The following is a 23,446-nucleotide window of genomic DNA, read 5'->3' as shown; positions in this document are numbered from 1 at the left end:
TCTCAATACTAATCCAGGATAGTTCAGGGATTATTTTGAAACACACCTATTTTTAATCCAAACTAGATCTGGGATTAACCTGGAACAGACCTGGTACCAATCAAGGATATTACAGGGACTCATTTGAGACACACCTATGTTTAATTCCACATATATCTGGGATTAAACTGGAACGGACCTGGTACTAATCCAGGATAGTTCAGGGATTAATTTGAGACACACCTATTTTAATCCAAACTAGATCTGGGATTAACCTGGAACAGACCTGGTACTAATCCAGGATATTACAGGGATTAATTTGAGACACACCTATGTTTAATTCCCCATATATCTGGGATTAAACTGGAAAGGAGCTGGTACTAATCCAGGATAGTTCAGGGATTATTTTGAGACACACCTATTTTTAATCCAAACTAGATCTGGGATTAACCTGGAACAGACCTGGTACTAATCCAGGATATTACAGGGATTATTTTGAGACACACCTATGTTTAATTCCAGATATATGTGGGATTAAACTGGAACAGACCTGGTACTAATCCAGGATAGTTCAGGGATTATTTTGAGACATGCCTCTTACTAATCAAAAATAGTTCTGGGATTAAACTGGGACAGACCTGGTACTAATCCATGATAGTTCATGGATTATTGGAGACACACCTATTACTAATCCAAGATAGATCTGGGACAGACCAAACCTGGATATCTGGTGTTAATCCTGTTTGTTCAGTTAATGTGATGCTGCTGTAGATTCAGGAAGGTCTGTAACATGAGAAGTCAGCTGATCAAAACGCTCAGAGCTCAGGTCCTAAAAATACCCCCCCCCCCCCCCCACACACACACACACACTCACACACACAGATTGTCCATTACAGAGACACAGACGAACAGACTGATGTATAAAACACGTGGACTTGTGTTAATCGTTGGATTTAATAAAACATCACTTTTAAAAACATGTAAGTATTTTTAAATTTCACTCACATTCTGGCTTTATTCTGCAGTACTACTGTCTGTTTAATGTTTTCTATCTACAGACTGGTATTAAGTACTACTGTCTGTTTAATGTTTTCTATCTACAGACTGGTATTAAGTACTACTGTCTGTTTAATGTTTTCTATCTACAGACTGGTATTAAGTACTACTGTCTGTTTAATGTTTTCTATCTACAGACTGGTATTAAGTACTACTGTCTGTTTAATGTTTTCTATCTACAGACTGGTATTAAGTACTACTGTCTGTTTAATGTTTTCTATCTACAGACTGGTATTAAGTACTACTGTCTGTTTAATGTTTTCTATCTACAGACTGGTATTAAGTACTACTGTCTGTTTAATGTTTATATCTACAGACTGGTATTAAGTACTACTGTCTGTTAAATGTTATAACACTTGTCTGTTGACCTCTGACCTCTGACCTCACAGCTCCATCATGGCCTCCAGCGTTTCTCCCTCTGAAGCGTTGGACGATTATTCTCTCTACAGTGAGCTCAATGATGATGAGTTGCTTCAGATCGCCATCGAGCGTAGTCTGACTGAAACCCTCGGCAACGCGGCAAACGCTGCCGCCAACTCTTCTCTCCAACCTGACAGGAGAAACAGTGACCAACCCGGGATAAGGTCCCACAATCCACCGTCAAACTACAGCTCTCACAATCCTCCTCCTGCCCACACGACTGCACATTACAGTTGCCCTAACCCTCCGAGTGAAGAGCCTCCTGATCCGTATGTAACCTGACCGGTTTTCTGTTCCTTTGTTTATCTGTTATCTAGTTGAATCCAGATGTGAATCCAGATGTGAGTTGACACTCTTTTTTGGTGATCGTTATACAGGCAGATTAAGTCTCAACAAAACTAGTATGATGTTTTATTTACATCTGAATGAAGCTTCAAGTCTCCTTGAGAGGAAGGAGGTCACATGAGAGGAAGAACCGTTGAACTGAGATGTGTATATAAGATAAGAATAAAAGCGTCTGACAGGATGGCGGGACATCCAGTAAGACAGGTCATTAAAATGTGGTGGGTGTGTCTCTGTTCTCGGATTGGCTGTTGTCTTGGCATCGCTGTGGCAGGAAGACGTTTGATGGAACAGTCAGTTGCTTCATGACAGGTTCTGGGAAACGCATGGTGGCGTATCGCAGGGCCGACGGCAGTCTGGTCCACATCGCTCCAGAACCTGAAGAGTGAGTGGTGATGTGTTCATGAACCAGCTGTATCATATTTCATCAAGTGAAAGCATCATAATTCATTTTGCATGATCCATTGGTGAATCTGACCAGCCCTCAAACACAAAGACCGTCAGAGACAGATGAAATCAACATGTAGGTCAGAATCAGGTCACAACCAAAAACACAGTCCAGCTGATCCAGATAGGGGTCAGGACTGAAAACGGTGGGCTAATGCAGTCTTGAGTGTAGATGAGCCAGTATGTCACATAGGGTCTGAATCCTCCTGTCTCCTAACCAGTCAAACTCCTTGCATGTGTTCCCATAGTTGTTCAGAGCAAATAGATTCTGGTTGTTGTCAGATCTCACTCAGGTTAAGTTGACAAAACGGCGTGGATAGGTTCACAACGGTGACATCCATTAACTGGGTTCAGTATATGTACTGATCTGTTACAGGGTGGGGGGGGTGATGGTTAGTGCAAGGCAAGTGTGAATGGACACACGTAACAGAGAACATTGAACTGAATGATCATTAAGAACCAAAAGTCCTCCAAATATTCAAATATTAAGCACAGACAGGAGAGGTCAGGTGAGACAGGTGAGACAGGTGAGTCAGGTGAGACCAGGTGAGACAGGTGAGGTCAGGTGAGACAGGTGAGGTCAGGTGAGACCAGGTGAGAAAGGAGAGGTCAGGTGAGACAGGTGAGGTCAGGTGAGACAGGAGAGACAGGAGAGACAGGTGAGGTCAGGTGAGACAGGTGAGGTCAGGTGAGACAGGTGAGGTCAGGTGAGACAGGTGAGACAGGTGAGGTCAGGTGAGACAGGTGAGACAGGTGAGGTCAGGTGAGACAGGTGAGACAGGTGAGTCAGGTGAGACCAGGTGAGACAGGTGAGGTCAGGTGAGACAGGAGAGGTCAGGTGAGACAGTTGAGACAGTTGAGACAGGTGAGACAGGTGAGGTCAGGTGAGACAGGAGAGGTCAGGTCAGAGCGTGAGGTTAATGAGTATGTACCCTGCAGGGAGGAGGAGCCTCTGTTCAAAGCTGTGCGTGTTGGCGATGTCAGCAGAGTGAAAGTGTTGATGGGGAGTCTGGAAACAAACCTGATGTTGCCCCGGAAACCAGACTGGCTCCCGATCCACCAGGCGGCCTGGTTCGGTCAGGATACCTGTCTGAGGGTCCTGCTGTCGGGTAGATGGCACACATACACACACACACTATCACACATACACACACACGCACACACACACACACTATCACACATACACACACACTCACACACGCACACATGTACAAACACACACACACACACGCACACACACACTATCACACATACACACACACGCACACACACACACACTATCACACATACACACACACACACTATCACACATACACACACACGCACACACACTATCACACATACACTCACACACTATCACACATACACACACACACACACTATCACACATACACACACACACACTATCACACATACACACACACGCACACACACACTATCACACATACACACACACACACTATCACACATACACACACACGCACACACACACACACTATCACACATACACACACACACACTATCACACATACACACACGCACACACACACTATCACACATACACACACACACTCACACACGCACACATGTACACACACACACACGCACACACACACACACACACACTATCACACATACACTCACACACTATCACACATACACACACACGCACACACACACTACATTTACATTTACATTTAGGTCATTTAGCAGACGCTTTTGTCCAAAGCGACTTACAATAACTACATTTGTCAAAAGAAGGAAACAAAGAAACCACAACGAATCATTGCCGATAAAGTAAGAGCTAAAAGTAGAACAAGTGTTAGGTCCTCATCTGAGTAGTTTTTTTTGGGGGGGGGGGGGGGGGGGGGGTGTTAGTGGGTCATGCTAGTCGAGGTGAAGTCTGAACAGGTGAGTCTTGAGCCTTTTTCGGAAAATGGCAAATGACTCAGCTGTCCTGACATTAGTCTGGAGTTCGTTCCACGAACACTATCACACATACACACACACGCACACACACACTATCACACATACACACACACACTCACACACGCACACATGTACAAACACACTCACACACGCACACATGTACACACACACACACGCACACACACACACACACACACTATCACACATACACTCACACACTATCACACATACACACACACGCACACACACACTATCACACATACACACACACACTCACACACGCACACATGTACAAACACACACACACACTCACACACAAACGCACACACACACACTATCACACATACACACACACGCACACACACACTATCACACATACACACACACGCACACACACACTATCACACATACACACACACACTCACACACGCACACATGTACAAACACACTCACTCACTCACACACAAACGCACACACACACACACACTATCACACATACACTCACACACTATCACACATACACACACACACACACACACTATCACACATACACTCACACACACTATCACACATACACACACACGCACACACACACTATCACACATACACTCACACACACTATCACACATACACACGCACACACACACCATCACACATACACACACACACACACACACTATCACACATACACTCACACACACTATCACACATACACACACACGCACACACACACTATCACACATACACTCACACACACTATCACACATACACACGCACACACACACCATCACACATACACACACACACACACTATCACACATACACACACACACGCACACACGCACACATGTACAAACACACACACGCACACACACACTATCACACATACACACACACACGCACACACGCACACATGTACAAACACACACACGCACACACACACACACTATCACACATACACTCACACACTATCACACATACACACACACGCACACACACACACACTATCACACATACACACACACACACGCACACACACACTATCACACATACACACACACACGCACACACACACTATCACACATACACACACACGCACACACACACTATCACACATACACACACACACTCACACACGCACACATGTACAAACACACTCACTCACTCACACACAAACGCACACACACACACACACACACTATCACACATACACTCACACACTATCACACATACACACACACACACACACACACTATCACACATACACTCACACACACTATCACACATACACACACACGCACACACCATCACACATACACACACACACACACTATCACACATACACACACACACGCACACACGCACACATGTACAAACACACACACGCACACACACACTATCACACATACACACACACACGCACACACGCACACATGTACAAACACACACACGCACACACACACACACACACTATCACACATACACTCACACACTATCACACATACACACACACGCACACACACACACACTATCACACATACACTCACACACGCACACACACACTCACACACACACACGCACACACACACTATCACACACACACTCACACACACACGCACACATGTACAAACACACACACACGTACACACAAACACACACACACAAACACACACACGTACACACAAACACACACACACACACAAACACACACACTACCACAGACTCCAAAGAAGATGTTTCCGGTGGGTTTTTTTCAGCTCAGCCAGCGATTATCAACAAGCGTACCGTCCGCGGTGAGACGGCGCTGCTGGTGGCCGTCAGCAAAGACCACCTGGGATGCGTTCAGGTACTGCTGGAAAACGGAGGCGACCCCAACATCCCGAACTATGACAAAGAAACTCCTCTTTACAAAGGTAAGTCAGGGATATCTGAACACATCACAGTTCACCTGCGTCTTGTGAGGATTCAGTTTCTGGTTTTACCAAATAATAAATCAGCTGTCTGGTGGTCGTAGAACAATAAATCATGTTGTTTTGGTATTATGGTTGTTTATTTCATGTTTATGATTCTGCTTTTCATTTATTGATTAGCACATGTTCACATGTGTTCATTTCACAGGCACCTGACAGCTAATGTTCTGGGTTTACCTTTAAATGTCTTCAAACGTACATGAACATGAACCCCAGAAGAAGTTGTTATCTGGATTCAGCTGGTGTGACAGAAGCTGGGTAAGGTAGTGAAGATATTTCCCATCTTCCCCTGCAGCATGTGAGAGGAGCAGTCCTGCCATGGTGGCCGTGTTGTTGAACCACGGTACGGCAGTGGACACCGCCTGTGTTTGGGGCTGCACCGCCCTGCACGAAGCTGCATATCGGAACGTGGAGATCTGCGAGATGCTGCTGAAGGCCGGAGCCAAACACAACATCCACAACATGCACGGCATCTCACCGCTGTTCAACGCGGCTCAGAGCGGGCAGCTCGCCACCCTGCGCCTCCTCCTCAAACATGGTACGTCAAAGAGATGCTTCATCTTGCTCTTCTTCTTCTTCTTCTTCTTCTTCTTCTTCTTCTTCTTCTTCTTCTTCTTCTTCTTCTTCTTCTTCTTCTTCTTCTTCTTCTTCTTCTTCTTCGTCTTCTTCTTCTTCTTCTTCTTCTTCTTATTATTATTATTATCATTATTATTATTATTATTATCATTATCATTATTATTATTATCATTATCATTATCATTATCATTATTAGTTTGTAGATACTGCAGACTACCTCAACCGCAAGGGTGTTCTATAAGAGATTAGAGAGATATACTTCCTCCTGGACCTGGTTTGTGGGTCTTTTGGGTCGAAGTTAAGCTTTGTTACGGTTTTCCTCGATTGTTTGCACACATTTTGTGAACGCATGCCTCATACTCTCAGAACTCTACACACAAATCAAAAAACACACACACAATGGGCAAAACCCCTCAATTCTCCTGCAAAATGAAACTTTACATTCAAAACAATGTTATTTCTTCTCAAAATGGTATTTTGTTTTCAAATGACACACACAAACCATCATATGAATAGACATTTATAAGAACCAGTTGAACACTGATGTGCTCAATGTAAAACACGATGAACACTTCTTCTCCATTTACCATAATGACTTAGGCCTTTTTTTGTTCAGTGTTACACTCACTACAGACAGTACATACATAAATGTGTTGTAAAATATTTTAGAATATTGTTTTTATATATGTTATTTTTCCCACAAGAATACTATAATGTACACAGTTTTCATCCCAACCAACACAAAGTTGCATAATCAGTGGTCTACATACAAAACCAGAAGAATTTACTGTAAACATTTACAAAAAAAACAAAAAAACAACAACTATCCCGCATCCTCTCTTCTGTTTCGGCCACAGCACCTCATCCACATCACAGGCAATGCAAGCAATGGCCAAGCAGCGGGGGAAATATAGCCTAGCATGGCAAATCCATGCTAGGCTCCTCCTCGTACTCTCACTCCTCTGGCTCTGCCTCTGTTGCCAATGTTGGCATCCATTGCTCCAAAACAGAAGAGCTCACCTGTTGCACTTTTATGCTAATGCTCTGATTGCAAATTGTAAAACTGTGTTGCAGGTGTTTTCCCATGTGATGAGTCAGTGTGCATAGTAGGGAAATTAACTTTAGAATTTTGAATAGCAGTGTGTTCCTTGTGAAAACAAGAGATTTTCTTCTCCAAATGCAGAGAATTGTGTGTAGTGTTTTAGAACTGCAATTTGAGTGTAAAGCAGGAATTGTGCTTGCAGTTTAGCAGTTAGTTCAGGGGGTTGGTGCATGAGTTACATGTTGTGGTCATTGTGTCTCAAGTACCAGTATTTGTGTGTAAACAATTGAGAAAAACTGTAAATGACAACTGTATCTTGACAAATCCTGGAGTTCACTTCAGGAAGACTTACCTCCACTCTGAACACTGAACCATGATCCCTGAAGCCTGAACCCTGAACCCTTCCCTGTCTCTCTACAGGTGCAAACATTAATAGTCAGGCTGCTGATGGAGCCACCGCTCTGTATGAAGCTGCTAAAAATGGACATGAAGACATTGTGGAGCTCCTCCTTTCTGAGAACGCTGATGCCAACAAACCTGGAAAGACGGGGTTATTGGCGCTTCACATTGCAGCTCAGAGAGGAAGTGACATGTAGGCACGCTGACTGTTGTCTCCTTTGTTTTAGGAACAACAGAACTATTCTTAAAGACTGTCTTTGTGGGGTAAGAGGAAAGTTCCCCAGACCAGAGCCAGCAAAGAGGGTCATCAGAACCAGCAGCTATAAAGAGCAGGATGTCATGTGTAATGTTTGATCATTTAAAAATATCAGTTGAAAAGTAGAAAATTGCAAATCGAGTATGAGCATGGGCTGCACGGTGGTGTAGTGGGTAGCACTCTCGCCTCACAGCAAGAGGGTCCCGGGTTCGATTCCCGGGTCGGCCCGGGTTCCTTCTGTGTGGAGTTTGCATGTTCTCCCCGTGTAGGTTCTCTCCGGGTTCTCCGGCTTCCTCCCACAGTCCAAAGGCATGCAGGATGGGGATAGGTTAATTGATGACTCTAAATTGCCCGTAGGTGTGAATGTGAGCATGAATGGTTGTTTGTCTCTACATGTCAGCCCTGTGGTAGACTGGCTTCCTGTCTAGGGTGTACCCCGCCTTCACCCAGCGACCCTGAATACAGGATAAGTGGTAGAGAATGGATGGATGGATGGATGGATGGAGTATGAGCATGACAGAAATTTGAGGTTGATAGATTAGAAGAGTGGTCCCGGTACCGGGTCTGCAGACCATGTGGCACCGGGCCGCAGAGACAAAATCAAACAAGACAAACCACTGCATCACTACGAATGGATTTGACCAAAAGCAGGTCAGCAGTTACCTTGGAATTCAATTAAATTGTATTTATAGTGTCATACCACAAAAGTGATCTCATTACTAATACGATGGATATGACACCACTGTCCTTACACAATGGATAGCCTACAATTTATTACATCACAAAAATGTGAACCACTAACATAATAGAATGGATCTGACACTAGTTACCAAATAAAATACCAGTCCACACTCTATACTGGGTACGTGTAGATTTGAACCAGCAACCCTCCGGCTTCCAAGCCAAGTCCCCGATTTCAGTGCACACTGCATGACATGGCTGACATTAGATTCATATACTGTTGTGTTTAGCGTTTTCGTCCTGGACAATAGAGCAAAATCTGCATATGATTCTTAAGTGATGCTTCAGTCTTCCCTGTTAGTTCGGAATAGCTGGATCGGTGGTGCTCAGCCATGGGCGGTTGTTATATAAGATAAACAACCTGATTGGTTGATTAGTCTCTCGTGTTAATATCAGAATACTATACATGTCAACCAAGCGTTTATTCGTGTTATTGATAGCTCAGAGTTGGGAGTTGGGCTAGGTTAATTCCTGTGTTCGTTCCTGTCTCCAGCATCGTATCCATGTTGATCCCGGTCACCAGTAAGACCAGAGTCCGGCGGACCGGCATCAGCCCGCTCCACCTGGCAGCGGACCGTAACCGTGATGATGTCCTGGAGGTTCTGATCAATGCAGGCTTTGACGTTAACACTCAGTTGTCTGAAGAAAGATCCAGGCTGTACCAGGATCGCCGCACCACGGCACTCTATTTCTCCGTCATCAATAACAACATCGATGCAGTACGAATGCTGCTGGCAGCCGGTGCCGACCCAAACCTGGATGTGTTCAGGCCTCTGATGGTGGCGGCGAGGCACGGCTGCATCCAGACCATCACCCTGCTGGTGGAGCACGGCGCTGACATCAACGCCTCCATCCCCACACACCCCACCACTTTCCCCGCCGTCTACATGTTCTCCATGAAGTACCTGCCTATATTTAAGTACCTGTTGGACCACGGAGGCGCCGCCCTGTCCTGCTTCAACTGTGTCTACGGTAATAGACCACATCCATCAATGAAAACCACGCGATCAGAGCGGGACACTGACAGAGTCCCCCAGCAAATGGGAGGCATTCAGGTGACCAGTCTGTTTAAAAGGTTTAAGAACTCAACAAAGTGAAGAAAAAGTTGAGGTCGAAAACGTCTAAACAGTTTAAATTTAACTCAACTTTATTTTACTAGAGAGTTACCAAATGTATCAATGTGAAAAGACATGGGATTTCTGTGATTGATTGATTGATTGATTGATTGATTGATTGGCATTTCTGTGATTGACAGTTCTGTGAGATGATCTCGGCCCCGAGTATCTGTCGATGGGCGGGGCCGATTATTGATGTCCTGTTGGACTACGTTGGTCATGTGACTCTCTGCTCCAGACTTATGGAACACCTGGACAGTTACCCTGACTGGAGCGTCATCAAGGACAAAGCAGGTAGGTCAGTAACTGATGAAGATGATGTTATCAGTTCTTCTCATAGTTTCCAGTGATGTTAGTGGTTTGTCTCATACCATCATAGCTAACTTGGCACCATTTTTGTGTAGTTTTCCAGTGCCGTTTGTTTTGTAGATTCCAGTGATGTGTGTCTTGTGGTCTTTCAGCGCCTCCACGGCCACTGCTGCAGCTCTGCAGGCTTCAGGTTCTGCAGCTGGTTGGATGTCGCCGTCTGAAGAAGTTGCCTCTGCCTGGAAGTCTGATCCGCTACTTGCAGCACCGGGAAGGATCTGTGGGTGAATTCTGAAAGAAAACTTGATGATTCATCTGGTTTACAGAAGGGAGGGTATTGCTCAGTATTGATTATAATTAATTAGTATTAGACATTTAATGTATTTTGAGAACAGGCTGATGAATCCTTTCATTGTTTCTTCTTTCATCTTTCAGTAAATTGTTTTTCTTGTCATGTAAATCCAGAATTTTTCCAACATGTTTTGGGTGTTCCCAGATGTTCCCAGATGTTCCCAGATGTTTCCAGGTCTTTCCAGGTCCCCTTTTCACTTCACCAGTGTGAGAATTTGATAAAGCTATAAAATGAGGTTATACTTTGCTAAAAGTAGAAACTTGTTGGTTAATAGTTTATCCACTGAGGTGGATTTATACATTTAATCAATTAATTAATTAATATCTGCTAAGCTGATGTTTTATTTTAACATAATTCATATTGTCCTAGGGTTGCATTTTAATGATCAGTTGGATCAATATTCACACAGTGATGCAAGAGTTTTTATGATTTCATGTCTGACAGTTTTACTTTCAGCTGCTGACACACTGCTTCCTCTTATTGATCATTAATCTATAATCTATTCCGATGAGGTACTAATGACTTCATGCTGTTAATACTCCAGTCCACCGAATATTATTAAACGCCCTCAAACTGAAATATCTCAAAAGATATCTTGTTTTCCTCTCCCTTCTCCTGGTACTCGTTTTCCTCTTCCTTCTCCTGGTACTCGTCTTCCTCTCCCTTCTCCTGGTAATCGTCTTCCTCTCCCTTCTCCTGGTACTTGTTTTCCTCTCCCTTCTCCTGGTACTTAAAGTACTAGGGGGGGCTGTGGAACTGCCAGTCTGCAGTCAAGAAGGCGGACACCATCTCAGCGTATGCCTCCCTGCAGACTCCCCACTTCCTGGCCCTCACGGAGACCTGGATCACCCCAGAAAACACTGCCACTCCAGCTGCCCTTTCAACTGCCTACTCGTTTTCACACTCCCCAAGACGAACAGGGCGAGGAGGAGGAACTGGTCTCCTCATCTCACCCCGATGGTCCTACCAGGTCCTTCCTCTGGACCACCTACCCCGATCTACACTTGAATTCCACGCCGTCTCTGTCACCCTTCCTTTCAAACTCAACATCATAGTGATCTATCGCCCACCCGGTCCTCTCTGTGACTTTTTGGATGAGATGGATGCCCTCCTGAGCTGCTCCCCTGATGATGGCACACCACTCGTCGTCCTCGGTGACTTCAACATCCATCCGGGAAAGCTGCATTCATCTGAATTCATTGACTTCTTTTCCTCATTTGACCTTACGCTCTCCCCCTCTCCACCAACTCACCGGGCCGGGAACCAACTTGACCTTGTCTTCACAAGATCCTGTGGCATCTCGGCACTCTCTGTTACCCCGCTCACCATGTCCGACCACCACTTTGTGACTTTCTCCCTCCCCATGAAGCCCACCACATCCCTCCCCTCTACGCCTCGAATGGTCACCAGCCGCCGCAACCTGAAATCCCTCACTCCCTCTGCTCTCTCCTCAACTGTTATCTCCTCGCTACCATCCTCAGAACAGTTCTCCTTAATGCCTACTGAGGAAGCCTCCTCCATCCTGATGTCCTCACTCTCCTCTTCTTTGGACACTCTCTGTCCCCCAATCTCACGACCTGCGCGATCATCTCCCTCTCCTCCCTGGCTGTCTGAACCTCTGCGAACCAACAGATCATTGTTGCGAGCGTCAGAGAGAAAATGGAAGAAATCAGGCCAGCACGAGGACCTTGCTCACTACCACCACCTCCTCTCTGACTTCACCTCAACTGTTTCGGCAGCTAAATCTGCCTTCTACCTGGCAAAGATCAACTCTTCTGCCTCCAACCCCAGGAAACTCTTCTCCATGTTCTCCTCACCCCTCCTACCCCTCCCCCCCTTCCTCCCTTACTGCCGATGACTTTGCAACTTACTTTACCAAGAAAGTAAATGACATCAGCTCCTCATTCACGCCTATTCCCTCCCAGAAGACATCTCCCCCAACTCTCAACTCGGATGGTCTTACCAGCTTTAGCCCCCTCACCTCTGAAGACGTTCACGCACTTGTTACATCTAACCGTGCCACCACCTGCTCCCTCGACCCGATCCCCTCCTCTCTTCTCCAGGACATCTCACACGACATCTTGCCATTCCTCACCACCCTGATCAACTCCTCCCTCACCTCAGGTGTCATTCCAGTGGATTTTAAGACAGCTACCGTGAAGCCCCTTCTTAAAAAACCCACCCTAGACGCTACTGACATCCAAAGCTACAGACCTGTATCTCTTCTTTCATTCCTCTCTAAAACCTTGGAACGTGCCGCCTACAACCAACTGTCATCCTATCTCTCACAGATCAACCTCCTAGACCCTAATCAATCAGGATTCAGGACTGCTCACTCCACTGAGACGGCCCTCCTCACAGTGACCGAGTCCCTGCGAGACGCCAGAGCCTCATCCCACTCCTCCGTTCTCATTCTCCTCGACCTATCTGCTGCATTCGACACAGTCAACCACCAAATCCTCCTCTCCACTCTGGCTGAACTTGGCATAACCGACTCTGCTCTCACCTGGTTTACATCATACCTGACAAATCGCACCTTTCAGGTCACATGGAATGGCTCTATGTCCAAACCCTGTTCTCTGGACACGGGTGTCCCTCAAGGCTCAGTATTAGGACCGCTTCTGTTCTCACTATACACAAGATCACTAGGTTCTGTTATCACATCGCATGGATTCTCCTACCATTGTTACGCAGATGACACCCAGCTGTTCCTCTCTTTTCCCCCGACCTCTGACACTCACAAAACCGAACTCCTCTTCATCCCAGGGAAAGACTGCTCTTGCATGGACCTGTCGGTCACTGTTGAGGGCATCACAGTATTTCCTTCCTCAACTGCGAGGAACCTGGGTGTAATCCTCGATGACCAACTATCCTGCACCCCCAACATCACTGCTGTGGCCCGATCCTGCAGATTTGCCCTCTACAATATCCGCAGGATTCGGACCTTCCTCACAAAGGATGCAACGCAACTCTTGGTCCAAGCACTGGTCATCTCCCGCCTTGACTACTGCAACTCTCTCCTGGCCGGACTCCCGGCCTCTGCGATTAAACCATTGCAGCGTATCCAGAACGCTGCAGCACGCCTTATCTTCAATCTACCCAAATTCTCCCATGTGACCCCCCTCCTCCGTGACCTCCACTGGCTCCCTGTTGCAGCACGCATCCAATTCAAGACGATGAATTGGGCCTTCAGGGCCATCAATGGAACGGCACCCATCTACCTTCAAACACTGGTCAAACCTCATGCCCCGAAGCGAGCACTTCGCTCCTCTACTTCAGCTGGCCAGCTGGTACCACCATCGCTGAAATCAAACAAATGTCGCTCAGCAAAGTCCAGACTCTTCTCTGTTCTGGTCCTCAGTGGTGGAATGAACTCCCGACCAATGTCAGGACAGCAGAGTCACTGCCATCTTCCGAAAAAGGCTCAAGACTCACCTGTTCAGACTTCACCTCGACTCTACATAGCATGACCCACTAACACCCCCCCCCCCCCAAAAAAACAGAAAAACCCTTACCTATAGCACTCTGATCATAGCACTGTTGCTCTTAAGGTACTACGTTAATCAGATGAGGATCTAACACTTGTTCTATTTTTAGCTCTTACTTTATCGGCAATGATACGTTGTGGTTTCTTTGTTTCCTTCTTTTGACAAATGTACTTATTGTAAGTCGCTTTGGATAAAAGCTAAATGACCTAAATGTAAATGTAAATGTACTTGTTTTCCTCTCCCTTATCCTGGTCCTCGTCTTCCTCTCCCTTCTCCTGGTACTTGTTTTCCTCTTCCTTCTCCTGGTACTCATCTTCCTCTCCCTTGTCCTGGTACTCGTCTTCCTCTCTTTTCTCCTGGTACTTGTTTTCCTCTTCCTTCTCCTGGTACTTGTTTTCCTCTTGCTTCTCCTGGTACTCGTCTTCCTCTCCCTTGTCCTGGTACTTGTTTTCCTCTCCCTTATCCTGGTCCTCGTCTTCCTCTCCCTTCTCCTGGTACTTGTTTTCCTCTTCCTTCTCCTGGTACTCATCTTCCTCTCCCTTGTCCTGGTACTCGTCTTCCTCTCTTTTCTCCTGGTACTTGTTTTCCTCTTCCTTCTCCTGGTACTTGTTTTCCTCTTGCTTCTCCTGGTACTCGTCTTCCTCTCCCTTGTCCTGGTACTCGTCTTCCTCTCTTTTCTCCTGGTACTTGTTTTCCTCTCCCTTCTCCTGGTACTCTTCTTCCTCTCCCTTGTCCTGGTACTCGTCTTCCTCTCCCTGGTACTCGTCTTCCTCTTCCTTGTCCTGGTACTCGTCTTCCTCTTCCTTGTCCGGGTACTTGTCTTCCTCTTCCTTGTCCCTGTCCTTGAGCTTGTGTGTAAAAGAAGTTCAAGCATTTGAAATTTGTGTTAACTGTATGAATTTTGTGTCAAAGCAGAAATGTGTAAATGGTATAGCTTACACAGACGGATGTTGCAGTTGCAATGAGTTTAGGAAACTTAAAAATTAAGAGTTAAAATTATTGAAAAAATTGTCATAGCAATCGTAAAAAACTGTAAGAGACTGGTCTTGCACACAACAGGCTTTTATTTCCTGTTTTACTTTTAAAATGTGACAACACAGATTCTAACTTTCTAAAATGAATGTGAAGCGATGATCTTGCTTTAAGGAGCTGAAAAGCTCCACAGTCACCTACAGGTGTAATTGGCTCACCAGCCGGCCAGTGATGCTCACAGAGCTGCTACAGAGCAGCAGCAAAGGAAGAAGTGATGGAACAGCTTCTGACAGGGCAGCGTAATATTTATTGAGACAACATGACTTTACAACAGAAGCCTGAAACTAACTAAATGAATGTGTGGCCATGTGTTGTAACTGTAACTGAAAAAGCTATTTGATCTTATTTTGTTTGTTTTATTTTTTATATTTACAGTCTTATTTCAGCATAAACTTTTAGAATAGATTGTTTCACCAGTTTGGGAATTAAACAGTATCAGTTAACAAACATTGATCATAAACAAAAAAAGGTCTAAATTTAAAAAAGAAAAAAAACATTTCCTGCAGTTTACGATTTCTGATCTCACAAAACCAGAATCAGACTCTAACGCCTTTAAACCTGTTGTGTTTCTGGGCTGTTACCCTTATCGTTTTGGTTCTGGGGCTGGGCAAGGTGCTCCCTGGGTGGCTGGGGGAGGAGGGGCTCCCTGGGCAGCTGGGGGAGGACCAAGGGCTGTTTGTTGTGGCCTCGGTCATGCCAGCAGACGTCCAGCAGGGGGTAGACTTTCCCCTGGACTTCCAGTCTGAAGCTGAAGATGAAACCGAGCTCATCAGGACTGTCACTGTTGTAGAAGGTCAGACTTCTGCCCTCATAGTCCAGGAAGAGTCCCAAGCGGCGTGGGGGAGACAACACCGGCAAGATCAACCTGGGAGAAGTGAAGGCTTCGTAAACCCCATCCTTCAGTCCAATCAACCACACTCCACTCTCTGGATCCTTCCCCAGCTTGGCCTTACGATTGGCCGTTCCTTTGATCAAACCCAGACGCCATTTAGGTTTGTTAGCGACCTCCACCTGGATGTGACAGGAAGCAGAACATTTTCGAAACAGCTGTATGACTTAGTCATGTGACCCTTCTGACATATTTACCTCCCAGTAGTGTTTCCCAGAGGAGAAGCCTCGGTTGGTCAGGACACAGTAACTATAACTGAACCTCTCTGGATTATCAGGAAGCCTCCGCAGCAGAGCCCCACAGACCACCACCGTGTCCCCATGACGGAGCTCCAACATGGGGTGAGCAGTCTGAGGATCCAGCCTCAACAGCTCTGGTGCTGGAAGAGGATGAAGGAGAAGATGATGATATTATCACCAGGTAGAAACAGACAGACAGGTAAACAGGTTCAGGTGTACCTGGCAAGACTTTTCTCTGCAGTCTCTTCCACACAGTCACTTTAATGTCATTGTGGTTGAAGCCAGTTTTAAAGTTAAGAGAGCTGAAGATTCTCTCCTCCTTCTGTTGGAGCTCCTGAATCTGTCTGAACCTGAGGAAGAGAAGGTTGTGGAGGAGAAGCATGGGGTGGAGGAGGTGGAGGAGGGATGGTGATGGAGGTGGAGGGTTGGTGGTGGTGGAGGAAGACTTTCATACTCATCACTGTATGTTTAATCAATAAAGAAGTAAAATGATGACATGTTTGGTTTTTGTTTGTTACCTTGGAGCAATCAATCCGTACTTCTGTATAAAGAAACAGAGAACAAACCTAATTTCAGATCAGATCAATAATCTCTCATAACTGTTGTACAGAGAGACATACTTGATCATTTTATATTTGTTTTAATGGTTTAATCAATGTTAATGTTGCACATCATGATATGAGCAATGTCGATGATATCGATTGGGGATTCAAACATTGATTGATTTTGTCTGGAGTGACTTCGTCTAAAAAACCAACAGTAGGGGACACTACCTTACCTTATTACGTACTGGACTCATCACAGACCGACGGAACCACGATCAAGTCCAGATGTGCCTCGCTACATACTGGCATTTTCTCACGTGGGAAATACCACGTGGTAATTCTAACCAACTAGGGCAACGTTGAGGGGAGTGTCTTATGTCCGCACTTATTTCAGACCAACTGCACAGAAAAGCATGCAGAGGGACGTATCCTGGAGATACCGCAAGTTTTTAAAGTCATGTGACATGTCGCAAAGGGAAGTTATCACCAGCCTTTCTGACGTTTTTATCCCAGAATGCCTTGTTTTGCGAGGCAAATGCATGCGCATGCATGATTGGAAACGCGCCTATTGCTTCAGTGCCGATCAAACGAAGATCCGGTGTGTTTTATTCCTGAATGTTCCAGCAGGTACAGCTGTTCATGCTTTCAGTTCCCGTCCGATGAGAAGACGAGGAATCGCTGGCTCAAACTGACAGATATCATTCGCGTCGAGAGCAGCAAAGAGCTGTAGTTCACAAAGCGGCCTCACACAAAACCTACCATTAGCCGTTGTTCAGGATGGTCTTGGCTTGACTTGACTTACCACGCCGACGAGTCTGAGGGGGCGGGCTTTAAAAGAGACCGTAGCCAAACGCCGTCAAGTCGGACAACAAAGTCAACGTGACTATGGTGCTCAAGCGATAGAACACAGCAGCAAACCAAAGAGGATATGTTTATATATATATATATATATATATATATATATATATATATATATATATATATATATATATATACACACACATGCAAGGCAACATGTGGAAGGCATTCTTTTTTTCAGTATATTTGTATTATCATTCTATGTTTGTATTAACCAGACCTCACATATAATAGGCCGACTCACAACACAATGCACGGAACTTTAGATCAAGCCATGAGATCAAAGCGACCAAAGTAACAAGGCAAATCATTTCACCACAAGGTGGCCGCCGAGTGCGGACCTGAACACACGTCATTGAACTTTTAACCAATGAGAACCATTCCGCTGTAGCGGAGGTGTGGACAAGCCAGTTGCAGCCACCGTGGACCGCGCTGCCAAGCGCCGCAAGAAGCGCCTCTTAAAAACTTGTTCCCGCGATGTTTTGGGTCACGTGATATGGTCGCGACCCTGTGACGTCTTTGCAGTCGGCTGCTAAGTCGGACACGATTCTAGCCATCATGCATCGCTTTCAACCCACAATCCATCACGTTAGGTAGCGCACTGCAGGCGGCTGCATCAAGTCCAATTCCCCTACTATCAAACTGCTTCGCCATAAAACTTTTTTTTTGCATGAATAATTATCTTTAAAAACCACAAACAACATACCGGTATGTGAAATTCATGGCACAATTCAAACGGGACCAGAAAATATTTTCAAATTTTCAAAATAGAAAGGCAGGACTTCGCCACTCTATTGAGTTGATAAATGTCCGGGGGTCATATTAATTCTGCCATGTCGATTGCAGCGTCATGTCAAAATGATATCGCCGGGGGGATTATTGTGTGATTAAGTGATCAGAGGTCTGAAAAGCCCTCCGGTGGATGTTAAAATAAATAACGTACAGTCCCTTACAGACCGACAGTACCATGATGAAGTCCAGGTGTCCCTCATTGCTCATGTCCTGCAGCGTGTTCTGGGCTTCCTGCAGCCAGTTGAGGTTCAGGTTTAACTGGTCTGTCTGGTTCTGGAGGGACGAGATGAGGACGGCAGTGGACGTCTCCACCTGCTGCATGAACCCTGCCTCCTCCACCTCCAGGCAGCGCCGCAGTTCACCAAACTCTTTCCTCACCACCCACTTCAGCACGTCAGACTCATTCTGATGGGACAGAGAGCAGCAGGCACGATTCAATTCATTGTGCTTTATTAACATAAAGCTACAAGACAAAACAACAAATACAACTGCTAACACGTCAAGAAATAATAAGATCAGGTCAGGTCAGCTCCTAAATTAGACCCTCCCTGGCAGTAGTCGGGGCCTTGGTAATGGTACTAGGAAGTAGTGAGTCTTCAGGTCTTTGCATGACAGAGGGTGATAAAACAGATTTATGATGAGGATTCATTAACTATGACATCACTCACAGTGATCCTGGATTTGTTGTATGCCATTTTACAGATCTGATCCTCCAGTTTACGTTTCTGATGCTGGAACTCCGTCATCAGACAGGAAATATCCTCCTGGGAGACAGACATGTAAAAATAATTATACAACTATTAAATATCACAATTAAAACCAGATCATCTTTACACTTCAACAGGGTAGTCCAGCAGCATCCTCCAGGTCCTCTTTGAGGGTCCTCTTTTGAGGCGTTCCCAGGCCAGGTGAGATACACGATCCCTCTGGTTCTCGGTCAACCACGGGATCTCCCCGATGCTAGGCAGATCCAAGGGGGTCCTGATCAGATGTTGAACCATCTCAAGGTCTGAGCTCCTCTCCTTGTCTAATACTCAGCAGATAAACTATAGAGACCAGGACCACAGCTGAGGACTGAGATTGACTGATGGAGCCATACCCTCAGGATCAGGGCTCTCTGAACGACCATAGTCTCATACACTCCTTACTGCTGACACCACATCCATCTAATTGTCGATTTGATTCTGCGTTCTTGCACTCCTTCGCTCAGGGCAGCAACTCACTCCAACCTGAAGGAATCAAGACTCAGACTTGGACCAGCAGAGGACCTGCAGGACTGAGATAACTGGTGATGTCACTGAGCTGTGACATCTGAACAAACAGCGCACTGGTTGTAAATAACTGGTGACCAACCGAATCCAAACAGCAAGTAAACACTATAAACCAGAGGCTGGCACTGGTGAAGATCACCAGTAACCCTGGTGAAGGTCACCAGGGTTATTGTCACGTTCATGAACATGTGACCCTATTGTTGTTCAAGTGAAAACACCAAGCTGATATCTGCTTTGTGTGGAACACTCAACGTAATCTCACTGTTTGACGATATGATGGGAGTTAATGGTTGTTTATCTACACTCAGTCAACATCACCAAACTGCTTTTAACTGCCAGGCAATCAGATCAACCCAACAACATGACACATAAACCCAAGGTGAAACAAGGTTTGTACCTTAGAGAACAGAATACCAACAGATGGTTTATTTAGAGACACTTTGTGAATAGCCAGCATGATTGTCTTCTTATAAATGTATAGAACTCATGATGACACGTATGACTGATGGCTAATACATGTGACTTAATACTAACATGTGATTTGTGCTCACAGGTGTGAACACATGTGACTTTAAGCTAACAAGCGTGACTTTAAGCGAACCGCTGTGACCTTGGTGATAGTCGTACCTTCATGCGGCTGTAGACGGAGTGCACAGGTGTGACTTTGTGTCCCCGGTGAGCTCCGATGCTTCCACAGAGACCACAGATCACCGTCTGCTCATCCTCGCAGTAAAGGCTCAGCGGGTTGTGATGCTGAGGACACGATTCTGGCTGAGCACTGCCTGAAATACTTACTTCCTGTCAGGAGGAAGGAAACTTTTCAAATACTGTGTCAGATGTTCCACCAGATAAAACCTTTTTTAATTATTCAAAACCTTCTTGACTGGTTTCACAGGTGTTCTTACCTGCAGAGCCTCAATGATTCGAGCCAAACTGACATTGGGAGGAGGACTGTCTCCGTCTACAGCACAGCGACACACAGGACACTGCAGCTGACCAAGCAGGTCCATCGTCATGGAGGTGACACAACACCTGGATGGGTGGGGACAGGACAGGTGAGTTCAAGCCAGGACAGGACAGGACAGGACAGGTGAGTTCAAGACAGGACAGGACAGGTGAAGTCAGGACAGGACAGGTCAAGACAGGACATGTGGAGACAGGACAGGTGGGGACTTGACAAGTGTGTTCCATTCATCCAACAGACCTGCAGTAGGAGTGTCCACACTGTAACATTAGTGGTTCTGTGAAGACGTCAAGACAGATGGGGCACCTGAGCTGATCCTCCAGACTCTGACGACGCTCCATGTTCTCACTGATCCCCAGGTTTAGACCTACCAGGACCAGCAACACCAGGACCACAACCCCCTGCAAGATAGGAACCAGAAACACCAGGTCCAGATCCACCAAGATCACCAGGACCAGAGACACCAGGATCAGAATGCCTAGCAAGACCAGGACCAGCAACACCAGGACCACAACCCCCTGCAAGATAGGGACATTTGCGGAGAGCAGCAGTGAAATAACAGTGTTAGTTTGTGTTTGTGCAGCAGTCGGACTGTATTTATAGGCCGAGACTGTTTATCTTTGATGTTATTGGATGAACAGAGATAGTGGGCGGAGCCAGCAGCTGTTATTATTATATTAATACATCCATTTGTATTTTTTTAATGGTAGTAATTGATGTTGACGGTTTGAACAGCAGTGTTTGTGTTGCTGAATATTTCTGATAATCGCCTTTCATCTGATAGGCTGACACCTGAAAGGCACCTTCAACACATCGCCATGGTCACAGAAGTATCCAGGCTAAGGTTGGATAAGGTAGGAAATCATATAGCAACTTTGATGGAGGTTATTTTAAGACGTAGCCAGATTATACTGTTTTTAACTCCCTTTCAATTTGCTAATGCTACTTGCTAGCATGTTGACTATATTGTTATGATTATTGTTATTATAGTTGACAAAAAGTGTGTTGTTGTTGTTGATGTTTTTGTTACACTGGTACTGTTAACTACAGGATTTGTATCATAGACTTTCATTATAACCACGTTTTTGACCCCCATTCCATTCCATTAAAGTGAAAAATGATTTTTATTTTTATTTCTCATTTATCTGCAGATAATTTCCCCATTTTAGCCCCTCCCCCATGGGTCTCTATGGTGAACCTCTACTACAAATTGGCATTGTTGTATAATTCATGGCTTCAAACCAGTAAAAAAAATTAAACATTTCAACTAAAATGTTTTTGATGTGTAGTTAGTGATGACCTCTTTTAGTCAGAATGGTTGAAGTGAAACAATATTTTCCAGGAGTGTGTCTGTGTGTAAACCACAGAAACTGAAATCCTTATGTAAAAAAATGCTATTTAATAAACTCACAGAAAGCCATAAAACTGGTATGTTTTATTCCTTGGTCATGGTAGGATAACATCTGGATTTTCATCATGTTTTGCATTCATTTTGAAGGAAAGGCCTCACATTTTTGATTGATTTGCATTTCATATTGTTTTCCACTGGTACAAACATGCCTCATGCCTGACACAAACCAGAAAAAAATAGGAATTTTAGTGGTATTTAGGTTAGTGGTATATGATGCCAAAACTGGCATCAAACGGGTTCATTTTTAATTGTGATTAATTAAATCATGATATAAATGAAACAAGAACCCAGTCATTAACAACAATGACATTTATTTTGGAAAGTGATTGATCTTGAATTGTATTGCAAGTTCAAAATACAAATCTTGTAGTTAACAATACCAACGTAACTTTTTTTTAACAGGGCATGAGGGTTATTATGATAGTGGACATTTGTGGCACCTGCCCACAAACAACAGAGAAAGATGTCACTTCCACACTTCTGGATGTGTCATCTTCATCAGTCTTATACTTAAACAGTTCGACCACAAAATGAGACCGACGTGTGAAATTCTCTTTAAACTTGACAAACGTGATATTCATGGTACAATTCAAACAGGATGACAACATTATTTGTCTCTCTCTGTTGACTACCATACATTCTGTTCACAGAACCAACAACATGGGAACAAGTGGACACGGTTTTTGAAATGCAGGGCCCAGTCTGAGCGCCCCCCCTAAAGCCTTAGACCCTGATGTCAGGATCCTAGTGTTTTCCTGATTTTCCCTGTCTTGTGTGTGTGTGTTTGTCTGGAGCTAGGCAGAGTTGGAGTTAACCACTTACCTGCCAACAATCAGCCACTTCCACTCTCCCCTGGATAGAAGCCTGGTTCTGTTCACCACTCATAGCCAGATTGTCAGCAACCTCTGTGGTAGTGTGATGTACACTGACTTTGTAGCTTTGACTGCTACGCATTGCTCCCTGCTAATCCTGACTGCGTTCTCGGTTTTCAGTTCCTGCCTTTGCCTGCAGCCCCCCCCAAACAACC

At 45.1% G+C, this 23,446-nt stretch overlaps 2 protein-coding genes across 4 annotated transcripts; one reads left to right on the top strand and one right to left on the bottom strand.

The window, feature by feature from the left end:
• The first annotated feature begins 868 nt into the window (after positions 1-868).
• Positions 869-11,421, top strand: asb2a.1 (ankyrin repeat and SOCS box containing 2a, tandem duplicate 1). Of its 3 annotated transcripts, none has more exons than XM_084031273.1 (10): positions 869-959; positions 1,425-1,724; positions 2,072-2,182; positions 3,184-3,353; positions 5,931-6,086; positions 6,439-6,681; positions 8,182-8,353; positions 9,651-10,212; positions 10,413-10,566; positions 10,734-11,421. In XM_084031273.1, exons 2-10 carry the CDS (start codon positions 1,432-1,434, stop codon positions 10,871-10,873), a joined length of 2,001 nt encoding a protein of 666 aa, XP_083887399.1. In that variant the 5' UTR covers positions 869-959; positions 1,425-1,431; the 3' UTR covers positions 10,874-11,421. The 3 variants fall into 3 exon arrangements, with proteins under 3 accessions (XP_083887399.1, XP_083887400.1, XP_083887401.1); XM_084031274.1 differs by having other exon boundaries at positions 10,413-10,570; XM_084031275.1 differs by lacking the exon at positions 2,072-2,182.
• A 4,581-nt stretch (positions 11,422-16,002) lies between these two features.
• LOC311026751 (E3 ubiquitin-protein ligase TRIM50-like) lies at positions 16,003-21,349 on the bottom strand (the record flags this gene model as incomplete). The annotated part of the gene is made up of 9 exons (XM_084030449.1): positions 16,003-16,461; positions 16,537-16,718; positions 16,798-16,928; positions 17,097-17,119; positions 18,948-19,178; positions 19,442-19,537; positions 20,672-20,842; positions 20,950-21,076; positions 21,249-21,349. The coding sequence occupies 9 exons, from the start codon at positions 21,347-21,349 to the stop codon at positions 16,003-16,005; spliced, it is 1,521 nt and encodes a 506-aa protein (XP_083886575.1).
• Between the last annotated feature and the right edge of the window lie 2,097 nt (positions 21,350-23,446).

The sequence above is a fragment of the Eutrigla gurnardus genome (assembly GCF_963514095.1).
Source record: "Eutrigla gurnardus genome assembly, chromosome: 16".
NCBI classification, from domain to species: domain Eukaryota; kingdom Metazoa; phylum Chordata; class Actinopteri; order Perciformes; family Triglidae; genus Eutrigla; species Eutrigla gurnardus.
Note: the sequence above shows the minus strand (reverse complement) of the source record. Positions and strands in the feature narration are given on the sequence as shown.

Bases quoted from the DNA above. Each gene is read 5' to 3' on its own strand.
- asb2a.1 (XM_084031273.1), top strand. From the start codon at position 1,432: ATGGCCTCCAGCGTTTCTCCCTCTGAAGCGTTGGACGATTATTCTCTC. The intron at 1,725-2,071 runs GTATGTAACCTG...TCGCTGTGGCAG, and splicing joins AGTGAAGAGCCTCCTGATCC to GAAGACGTTTGATGGAACAG. The intron at 10,567-10,733 runs GTAGGTCAGTAA...GTGGTCTTTCAG, and splicing joins CGTCATCAAGGACAAAGCAG to CGCCTCCACGGCCACTGCTG.